At 45.2% G+C, this 11,241-nt stretch overlaps 2 protein-coding genes across 2 annotated transcripts; both read left to right on the forward strand.

Annotated features, from left to right (window-relative positions):
- Positions 1-5,182: 5,182 nt before the first annotated feature.
- Positions 5,183-5,756, forward strand: LOC148398388 (killer cell lectin-like receptor subfamily B member 1B allele C). The gene is made up of 3 exons (XM_088375029.1): positions 5,183-5,432; positions 5,497-5,603; positions 5,710-5,756. The coding sequence occupies exons 1-2, from the start codon at positions 5,283-5,285 to the stop codon at positions 5,593-5,595; spliced, it is 249 nt and encodes an 82-aa protein (XP_088231155.1). The 5' UTR covers positions 5,183-5,282; the 3' UTR covers positions 5,596-5,603; positions 5,710-5,756.
- A 223-nt stretch (positions 5,757-5,979) lies between these two features.
- LOC148398389 (asialoglycoprotein receptor 2-like) lies at positions 5,980-7,551 on the forward strand. The gene is made up of 3 exons (XM_088375352.1): positions 5,980-6,172; positions 6,259-6,426; positions 6,596-7,551. The coding sequence occupies exons 1-3, from the start codon at positions 5,980-5,982 to the stop codon at positions 6,895-6,897; spliced, it is 663 nt and encodes a 220-aa protein (XP_088231478.1). The 3' UTR covers positions 6,898-7,551.
- The last annotated feature ends 3,690 nt before the right edge of the window (positions 7,552-11,241 follow it).

An 11,241-nucleotide genomic window follows, 5' to 3' on the forward strand; every position in this document is an offset into this window, starting at 1 on the left:
GAGTTTTATTTTTATGTGGTTTATATTTGTTTTTATGCCAGTCGTATCATTTTATTTCATCGTATCTATATATTTATTATAAATGAGTTACTTCTTTATATAAATTTATTATTTATTTATATCAAGGCTGGTCCGCCAAAATATTTCTGACGCGTAACCGCTCCGTGGCGCAAAAAAGGTTGGAGACCACTGATCTACAAAACCGTGGCAGCTCAAACGAAAGTTTTCACAGCACAAACGAACGTTACCATTTTGGGTCCATTTGGCAGTGGGGGGGGGTGACGTCACGATAGAAATTAAATGTGTAATATCTACGAAACCGTACGAATGTTTTTGTAGCACAAACAAAGCACAAACTAACGGTAGCCATTTTGGGTTCATTTGGAGCAGATGGGGGGCTGGATGGACTCTGGATGACCTATAAAATAATGTCTCGTAACTAAAAAATTCCGTTGCAGCAGAAACGATTTTTTTTACGGCACAAGCGAAATAAACTGTTTTTCTTTCAATGTTGCATGGAGTAGGGGCCAGCTTCCCGCAGGTGTAACATGGGTAACAAGCGCTGTTGCCGTTTGTGTGTCTGCTCCCTCTTGTCGAAAACTAATCCCCTTTCTGGACCATATGAGTACTTCAAGGTCATCAAGGAAATAATCAGCCTTATCGGTCTATCAGCGGATTTTTGTTTTCTGCTTTTGTTGCTGAATATCGATCGTCCACAAAAATAACACTCGGTCCCCATTGTGACCTGCAGTAAAAATGAAAGAAAATGTCACGTTTGTTTTCAAAATTTGCATTATTTATTCAACTGACGTTTCTTTTTTATGGACGTTTATCTAATGCGCAGCCACGCCGCTCAAGATCTCCCAAGACATCTCATGTGGGGAATTTTGTCCCTAAATGGATACTTTTTAGTTGTTTGGCCCGTGAACAACTATGGGTCTTTGTGCTCTTGTTAAACAAACATATCGTTGTGGAAGAAGCCTTGAACGTTCTGACGACTCCTCCGCAACAAATCCAAAGGAGCATGACGTGGTGTCGGACTTGGCATCAAGTAGCACAATGTCTTCGCCTCTTAGGGACAACACATATTAGCAGTACAGGACGCCATGTGAGCCAATGAGCCACAAGCTGTGACCCCACATAGTGAATACGGCTGGTAAGATTATTGGTGCTTCGCTCCCCTCCCTGAAGGACATTTACACCTCCCATCTCACCCGCAAGGCAACCGCGATTGTGAGTGATGTGAGTCACCCAGCTCACTCTTTGTTTGACCTTCTGCCCTCTGGGAAGAGGTACAGGAGCCTGCGCTCCCGCACCACCAGACTCGCCAACAGCTTCATTCTCCAGGCTGTTAGGACCCTGAACTCGCTAACCCCTTCTGCGTAGCGTGCTGCACTTTTGCGCCATTTTCTGGAATGTCTGCTGTACGCTCACTTGCTCCTTTTTGCTCCTCTTATTTATTTGTTGTGTTATTTATTCATTATTTATTCAGCACGCTGTTGTTTACTTGATTGTCTATTGTGTGCCATGTCTTGTCACCGTGGGATAGCGGGGAACGAAATTTCGGTTTCTTTGTGTGTCTTTGGCATGTGAAGAAATTGACAATAAAGCTGACTTTGACTTTGACATGGGTGTGCAAACTTTTTCTCTCAAGGCCTGCGAGGCTCAGTTGGAGATGTTTTTTTTGGGGGGGGGCGGATGTTTTTTCCTCATTTCCTTAACATTACTGTTAAATGACTTCACTGCTTTTTGTTGTTGTTCACGCATACACCAAAACATTTGTTTGTTTGTTTATTTATTTCGAACATTTAAAGAAATACAAGAAAAGAAAGTAAAAAATACTGAAAATAATAACTCCACAGTACAATAGAGAAGAAAGAAAAAAAAAAACATTGCGTTATAAATTTTCACTTTACCATAAGAATCTTATTTGTTCAAAAGGGAGTAGAAGGAAGCCTAGGCTTATCTAGCTCTACCCCTTGTAACCACGACAAAGTAACAGAAAAAAAAAGGTACAGTGCTGGGTTTTTTGGTCACACACACACACGCGTGTGTGCGCACACACACACACACACACACACTCACACACACACACACACACACACACACACACACACATACACACACACACACACACCGTCATATGCCTATTAGCCACTCCCCACATAGTGTGCTATGTGGTGACTAACTTTGACGATGTGTTTGACGTACACGGCGTGTGGGCGTGGCCTATCTCTGGCTTGCAGCAGGCACACCAAACGTCCATTTTTCTTCGGACTGGAATCCATTGGCTATTCTCAGTGAGACGCCTTATCATTTCTTTTCTCCTGACTGCAATCACTGCGACCCTAAGGAAGGGGATTTTCCTCCAACATGTGGAAAGAACTGGAGTTTTGTCTTCTTATGGTTGGCATATATTGGACATGTGCTTTAGGTAAGCAATTTGTATCTTTAGTCAATAAAAAAAAAGTGAAGAGTTCATTGCGCGAACGATACTGCTCTCAACATGATGAAATGTACTGTACTGTGTGTTAGTGTTGGATTCTGTCCACAATTTAGGGAGCGCGTTATCTGCGCCTCACGGCAAAAGCCTTTGCCAATCACCTGTTATCCAATTTACTTACTGCGTGCTCGTTTGATTTCTTCAGATTTAGGAAAATGCAAAGACACTGAAGCAGAAATTAGACTTAGACAGATTGGTTGAGTTCAATCACAATTCTTGTTCAAAAAGCTCTGTTTTCAGGAAAGTACAATACAGCGCTGGGCCCTTCAAGAGCGGAAAGTCTCCATTCAGAAAAGGCAAAGTCCAAGGTTGTTAGATCAGTTTTATATTCAGTAGCACATTGTGGGCTGGGATTGATGGGCGATGAGTCTTCGGGGTGGGGCAAGTTCGAAGGAGAGTCTGCTTCCATGGGAGTGGTGCTGGTTATGGGCGATTCGGTGTGTTGGTGGGGGGCTGTTGGTGTGTGTGTGTGTGTGTGGAGGGGGCTGTTGTCTTCCATCCCGTCTCTCGGCCTTGGCGATCATCTTTGGCCGAGTTCTCGGGTGGCTCCTTCTGGCACCCACTGGTTTTATCTCCACGTGACCTTCCTGTGAACATTCTTCTCCAATCTTGGACATACACTGTCGTACCGCATTCAACCGTATCTTTTCTTTGTTAGGCAAACTATTTCCCTCTGTGCAGAGCGTTCAGTAGTAATCAAAAACTGGCGTCTAGCATTAGTCAAAACATAAGATACAATCAAGTACTGAACGGTCAAGACGACTCTGGCCGTGTCCATGATTCAGAGAAAAAACATCAGGCATGCATTCCACAGTTCCTTAAGGGTCATTAAGCTATTTAGGCAATATATCAAAAGTCATTTGTTATTTCAAAGTCCTCAGAAATATATATATCAGATCATAAAGTTATAAAAACCTTTCTCATCACCACTTATCAAAAATGTCTAGTTATGTCTTCTTTATTGATTTGGTGTGTAGGTATAATTATATGCTTCAAATGTTTCTTTTATTTATTTAATATGTGAATATACTTGTCTGCTTATGTACTTTATTCAATGAGGTTTGAGCATATCTGTTTTTGTAGCGAGGCAGGACTTTTTGTATTTCGACCTCATTCCTTCACTAGCATGACTGCATCTGCCTATATTCTGTCTAACATTATGGTCCCTGAGATAAAAATAAAATAAACTTCATTGCAATGTCACAAATTTGAACTTCAAAGACTTTTATGAGCTTTATGAAGAATCTTGATTATTCTGACATTTGGATGCTTGTTGCTGTGTACAACTTTGAGTGTCACTCTTGTTCGAGATGAGCACAATTGCTTCGTCGCGTTGCCAATCTCGGCTCCTTGTTCTTTCCAGTCCTTTTTTGTTCAAATGTTATCAAGGCTTGTTAAGGAGCACATGTACTTTTGTAATCATTTTCATTTATGTGGACTGCTTTTATGTCAGAACATACGAACAACTTTGAAATGATGAGCTAAAACAAACCGTTGAGTCAAGCGTCTTTGCTTTTTTACGTTCAGCAAATGAGTCGCATCTGAATTTTAAGTGTGTGCATATTTCAAGGCTTTACGGTGATTCAAGGCCTGGCGGAGCAGCACGATAGCGTGGCAACGCATCCGGTTTTCAAAATAAAGGCTAGGCAATGTTTGCACAATTTTAAATATGCCTGGCTGCCAGTATGATGTTTAATTCATAAAAAATGTATTCCTGATATTCATATTTAAATTAGTCTAGGCGGTAGATTTTGATAAAATTGGATCACATGACTTTGAAGTTGAGCATATAACTTCAAATATCTCATATAAAATTCCAAATTGCTGGGCTTTTCCTTCCATCTCTTTTTTTCCCTGTCACGTGCTTTTTTTCCTGCGCTATTTTCTATAGAGCAGGGGTGTCCAAGCGTTTTGCAAAAGGGGCCTATAGATTGACAGATGATAAATGGTCGATGATAGATAATAGGTGGCAGATCTAAATATTGCATTTGCCCCTCAGAGTTCATGAGCCCACAGTGTAAAAGACCTTCTTCACCATGAAACTCTTGTGCTGTGCACACTCAGTCCAGCCTGGCTTGGATTTGTACTTTGTTATTTGATTCAAGGACGGGCTTCTTGAGATAGGAAGAGTGTAGCGGTCTAATTGTTGCAATGTTAGATTTGCATTGAGTTGCGTTGTGCTTTATAGCACCCACAGTGGTGAAATGTGTGATGACCTGATTTGAGCTTACGTCATTGGTCAGTCATCCTTATGCCTGAAAGAGCCACACGTGCGTAACTGGTGAGTGGGGATTACTGATGGTGAAGATGAAGTGCTAACAGTGAGTTTGATGAGTTCGTTTCATTTTGTCTCTCATAGTACCTGTGATGAAAATTACAGGCATCTTTTAAGTGGGAGAACTTGCACAATTGCCCCAATGTACATCTGAAGCTTAATAGCATAACTTTGGGGCAATTGTGTGCAATCCTTGGCAGGCACAAGTGATGCTTTGATGTGAACAATCAGCAGCTCACCCAAAAATGAAGGACAGGCAAGTTTTTTGGGGCCAAAGGAACAATGGGCGTTGTCCCCCCCCGGCAAGATCCTCGTGCATTTGGTTGCAATGCCCCCAATGAAGTGCAAAGAGTAAAGACATGCGAGTGCGCCATCAGTGAAGAGCATAGAGTAAAAACATGCAATCAGTGTGCTCTGATCTATCCGCCTGTTCCCCAAATTGTGCCCTCAGCCAATCAGTGTGCTCCCGGGTGGCTCGGGCGCAGCACCAGCTGCTACAAGAAGATGGCGGTCCTCAACGGTTGGCTGGGTGCCTGGCACCACTGTGTCTCTGAGGGCGGCAACCTGGTCTCTATCACCTCCTCGGCCGAGGAAAACTTTGTGAAGGCGACCGTGGGTAAAGACACCCGCTTCTGGCTGGGACTCTCCTACCAGGTGAGACGGAAGCGGCAGTGGAATCTGCAGTAACAACTGGAACTGTTTTCTTTTTTCCCCCCAGAAATGCGACAAGGTCTGGTGTTGCTTTGAAGGCGGGAGCCAGAAGCTGGCCTGGTCCGATGACGAGACAATGACACACACCAACTGGGCCTCAGACTAATTTAAATGGTAAGATGTAACAGGCGGACACGTCGGCGTAAAGGTTCTGGAACCAATTTTGAAGACAGCCACTCAAGGAAAAATGTGGCTTTTTTTTTTTTTAATCTACCGACAGCGCCAACGTTGCGTACTGCGCCCACGTCAACCAAAATGTTTGGAGGGATTTCGGGAAGTGGAAGTCTGGCTCCTGCGCTTCCTCATTGGCCTACATGTGCAAACGGCCACTGAGTAAGCATGCACGTTTGTAATCAGATTGACTTTGAAAGGAGAAAAGCTCAAACAGGTCTTTTTTTATGCAAACTGCCCGACGTGTTCCCCCAAAAGTGATCCTGCTGTAGTGAAGAGTGAGTCGCAGCACGCTTATTTGCACTTTAACCATGTCGTCATGGTTTCCTCCTCAATGTTTTTCTTTGTGGCCTCAGCTTCCGACTGCGACCATGGCAACTTCCTTTATGGCGATGATTGCTATCTTTTTGACACAACACTTAGAACTTGGAAGGATGCTGAGAAGTTCTGTCTCGCCCATGGAGGCCACCTGCCTAGCTTCCACTCGACACAAGATGCCCAAATTGTGTATGGTGAGCATCAAGAGGAACCGCCGCAGTCGTCATTTGGCTGAAGCGCTTCTTGCCCTGAAGCTCTTGTTCTCCTTCCTTTCATCAAGATCACCGTCAAGGTAGTAAGGTACCTTGGGTGGGGCTCAAGAAGAAGGGCAACAAGTACGAGTGGAGTGACGGAACAGCTTATGTAAGTGAATTGCTGAAGGCCTTTGGACGCCTCGAAGGGAACCTGCTCAGCATTGTCGACTCGCATGAGCAGGGCTTCATACAGAGTAGGCTGGCTGTGAATTTGTGTATGACTCGAGAAAGAAACATTTTTTTGGTTTCACTCTTTGTTACAGTATTGTTAGCACTTTGTCATGGCTATGCCACACCCATCAAGTTGTAGTGCAAAGTCAAGTGTGAGTCGTTTTGGAATCTTGTATGTTCTCCGATCCAAAGGTATCGCCAAGGTTCTGATGGGTGATGACGCCTCGCTGTGGTTGGGCGCCAACGCCTCCATCGAGCATGAGGGCGACGAGTGGATTGATGGATCCCCCTTCTCTTACATCCACTCGAGTGCAAGTTGGGCTGAGGCGGTTATCAGCTGTACTTTGGAGGAACGGATGAGCGCTCAGATCTTGTCTGTCTCCTTCCCTCCAGGTGACACAGAAGGGGGGGATTGTCTTTCCTTGCTCACTGGCAGCAGTGACTGCATGTGCTCCTCAGGCAGTCCTGTCTACCTTCTACCGTGGCACCATTGAGAGCGTCCTCACCAGTTGCATCGCTGTCTGGGGTGGTAGCTGCACTGAACAGAACTTGAAGGCCCTGCAGCGCATAGTGAATACGGCTGGTAAGATTATTGGTGCCTCGCTCCCCTCCCTGAAGGACATTTACACCTCCCATCTCGCCCGCAAGGCAACCTCGATTGCCAGAGATGTGAGTCACCCGGCTCACTCTTTGTTTGACCTTCTGCCCTCTGGGAAGAGGTACAGGAGCCTGCGCTCCCGCACCACCAGACTCGCCAACAGCTTCTTTCTCCAGGCTGTTAGGACCCTGAACTCGCTACCCCCTTCTGCGTGGCGTGTGGCACAGTTGCGCTATTTTCTGGAATGTCTGCTGTACGCTCACTTGCTCCTTTTTTGCTCCTCTTGTTTATTTATTTGTTGTGTTATTTATTCATTATTTATTCAGCACGGTGTTGTTTACTTGTTACTTGATTGTCTATTGTGAGCCGTGTCTTGTCACCGTGGGATAGCGGGGAATGAAATTTTGGTTTCTTTGTGTGTCTTTGGCATGTGGAGAAATTGACAATAAAGCTGACTTTGACTTTGACTTTGACTGGAAGCGTGACAAGTGCGACGACATGAAAGGCTACAAGAAAAGAGGAAAAGGTAAGTGAGATGCGATGCCCTACGGTGGTCATGTGTCGACATCCACGTTCTGATTCCCGCTTCTAGGAAAGACACATCAGCTGCTACATGACGGTAAGTTGCCTTCAACGTCTGTGTAGAAAAAGACGGAGAGAAGTCATCGGTCGTGCTCTCACGGGCTACAAGGAGGAGCTTTTCTGCAAAGACGATTGGAAAGTCCTTGAATGTCCTGATGAAAGAGTCATCCGCATACAGTCGGCTTTCCATGGACGGAGGCATGATGACGTCTGTCCGAGTGGCGGCAGATCACACGGTAAGAATCCTCCAGTGGCATTGTTGATGTTGGCTCGCTGTCCTGGAGCCGTTTCTGGCGCGAGGTTTTCTCACGCAGTCAGTGTTGGAGCTCACTCGTTTGTAACATTATAATTCAATATCAATATGCATGGGCATAGATGTTTGAGCGATGGAAACAGGAAATGCCTTCCATATTTTGGTTCACTTTTTCATTGAATAAAAATAGAAAATGATGAAAATGAGACGAGCCAGGTGCTTTTTTGATTCCTCTGTTTTTAAATAGTCATTAACCATTCAAATTCCCTTCGTCCTGTCACACGGTATGTAAGTGTGCGCAATAAAATGCGCTGTGTTGTCACTTGCAGATGACTGCAGGGTGAAAGGGGCTCTCAGTCACTTAAGAGGATTGTGTGAAAACTATCTGATTTGCCCCATTCACCTTGAGGGTACAGACTCCTGCCCTGCTGTCTCCAAATACCTCCACATCGTCTACAGCTGTGAGAAGAAAGGTGGGGTTCACAAGGAAAGAATCCAACGAATCCCCAGAAAGAGGATCGGCTAGGGACGGATGGGTGGCCAGACATGAGAATGAATGAGCCTTCCTTCCACTTTTGTCTTTCCTCAGTGTGTCTTGACAGTCTGGGCATTGCTGACGGGACAATCCCAGACTCCTCCTTTTCAGCCTCTTCCTCTGTGATCAATACCAAACCTCACAAAGGGCGTCTGGGGGGCAGCGGTTGCTGGAGACTGTCCACAATGTGTACGTGGGTAGCCCGTCACCATTAAAAAAAGAAACAACAATTGGAAGCGGTCATTCCGCCTATCATGCGTGTGATTAGGAGCGGTCATTCCGCCTATCATGCGTGTGTTTGGAACGTGGGAGGAAACCCAGGCAGGGACGGGGAAAACATGCAAAGCCCACACAAGGTGGTCGGTGATCAGAGGTAGAGCCGTGCTTTACCATTTAGGCCAGGAGTCGGCAACCCGCGGCTCCAGAGCCGCATTTAGCACCCCCCCTAGTGGCTCTCTGGAGTTTTTGCAAAAATGCGTGAAAATGTTTTTTGTTGGTGGTGGTGGTGTTTTTTTTAAATACGGTTTTTAGATGGTAATCATGACACAACCATTCTTATGCTGTAAAAATGTATGTAGTTGTAAATATATTAAAAATACTGAATTTAAGAATGGCGTCAACTAGCAAAATTGCGTCATAGCCTGCGACACAGCTCAGGTGAGTTGTAAATAAACGGGTGTGTGAGTGATGGGCCATGGATTCAAAAGGCAAAAAGAAATAAGATTGCTGATGAGAACAGATGGTTTAAGAAAGAATGGACTGAACTATTTGCTTTCATTGCCAATGCTGAAGGATGCCTGCATGTTTGATTTGCAATGACAATAACAAGAAGAGGAATTTGGAGCGACATTTTCAGATAAAGCATGCTAAATTTGCTGCTGATCACCCAGTTGGAACTGAGAGGAAATGTGCAATTGCAATGCTGGTGGAGAAATTTGAGGACTGAAAAAACACTTTCAAGAAGTGGATTGCATCTCCAAACTCTACTACAGCTGCAAGTTTATAAATACAATAAAGTAATGATAAACATACATAATATTAAATTAAATAACAGCAATAAAAAATATTTAATTCAAAGTAATCAGCAACATTAACTCAGGAGCACAATATATAAAACATTTTAACCTACAAAACATTACACAACATCATTGTACCGCAATCACGCTGATAAGATGCCAACAATCATCCCACTTTGTGGATGCTACTTCAGTCAATCAGCAAGCACTGTAAGCATCATATAAAGCAGCGTACCAAATTGCTCAGTGCAAGAAAAAAATACGACCTGCAGCCGTGGATATGGTCTCCGTCATGCTGCCTCATTTTGAGCACAAATTGTTTTATTCATTTTTGTTTTGTAGGTTAAAATGTTTTATATATTGTGCTCCTGAGTTAATGTTGCTGATTACTTTGAATTTAATATTATTTATTGCTGTTATTTAATTTAATATTATGCATGTTTATTATTCTTTTATTGTATTTTTTTCAGCATAGAATGGCAGTTGATCAAGAATGTTTATAGTTTGAATAATCATAATTTATTTTTTAATTTCAGGCAAAGTGATGCACTTAGAATCTGTTCCGTTACAGACTAAAAAAAATGTTATTAATAAAGTTATTCTTTATTGTAAGTTGATCCATCCATCCATCCATCCATCCATCCATCCATCCATCCATCCATCCATCCATCCATCCATCCATCCATCCATCCATCCATCCATCCATCCATCCATCCATCCATCCATCCATCCATCCATCTTCTTCCGCTTATCCGGGGTCGGGTCGCGGGGGCAGCAGCTTTAGGAGGAACTCCCAGACTTCCCTCTCCCTAGCCACTTCATCCAGCTCATCCCGGGGCATCCCAAGGCGTTCCCAGGCCAGCTGAGAGACATAGTCTCTCCAGCGCGTCCTGGGTCGTCCCCGGGGTCTCCTACCGGTGGGACATGCCCAGAACACCTCCCCAGGGAGGCGTCCAGGAGGCATCCTAATAAGATGCCCGAGCCACCTCATCTGGCTCCTCTCAACGTGGAGGGGTAGCGACTCTACTCCGAGTTTCTCCCGGATGACCGAGCTTCTCACCCTATCTCTAAGGGAGAGCCTCATTTCGGCCCCTTGTTTCCGGGATCTCGTTCTTTCGGTCACGACCCATAGCTCGTGACCATAGGTGAGGGTAGGAGCGTAAATCAATCGGTAAATTGAGAGCTTTGCCTTTTGGCTCAGCTCTCTCTTCACCACAACGGACCGGTACAGGGTCCGCATTACTGCCGACGCTGCACCGATCCGCCTGTCGATCTCGCGCTCCATCCTCCCCTCACTCGTGAACAAGACTCCAAGATACTTGAACTCCTCCACTTGGGGCAGGATCTCATCCCCGATCCGGAGAGGGCATTCCACCCTTTTCCGATCGAGGACCATGGACTCGGATTTGGAGGTGCTGATCCTCTTCCCGACTGCTTCACACTCGGCTGCGAACCGTTCCAGCGAGAGCTGGAAATCACGGCCTGAAGAAGCCAACAGCACCACGTCATCTGCAAAAAGCAGAGACGCGATGCTGAGGTCCCCAAACCGGACCCCCTCAACGCCTCGGCTGCGCCTAGAAATTCTGTCCATAAAAATTATGAACAGAATCGGTGACAAAGGGCAGCCTTGGCGGAGTCCAACCCTCACTGGGAACGAATCCGACTTACTGCCGGAAATGCGGACCAGACTCTGGCATCGGTGATACAGGGACCAAACCGCCCTCATCAGTTGGCTCGACACCCCGTACTCCCGAAGCACCCTCCACAGAACCTCCCGAGGGACACGGTCGAACGCCTTCTCCAAGTCCACAAAACACATGTGGACTGGTTGGGCGAACTCCCATGCACCCTCGA

Source organism: Syngnathus floridae, chromosome 5 (assembly GCF_059516105.1).
Source record: "Syngnathus floridae isolate MCC-2025c chromosome 5, RoL_Sflo_1.0, whole genome shotgun sequence".
NCBI classification, from domain to species: domain Eukaryota; kingdom Metazoa; phylum Chordata; class Actinopteri; order Syngnathiformes; family Syngnathidae; genus Syngnathus; species Syngnathus floridae.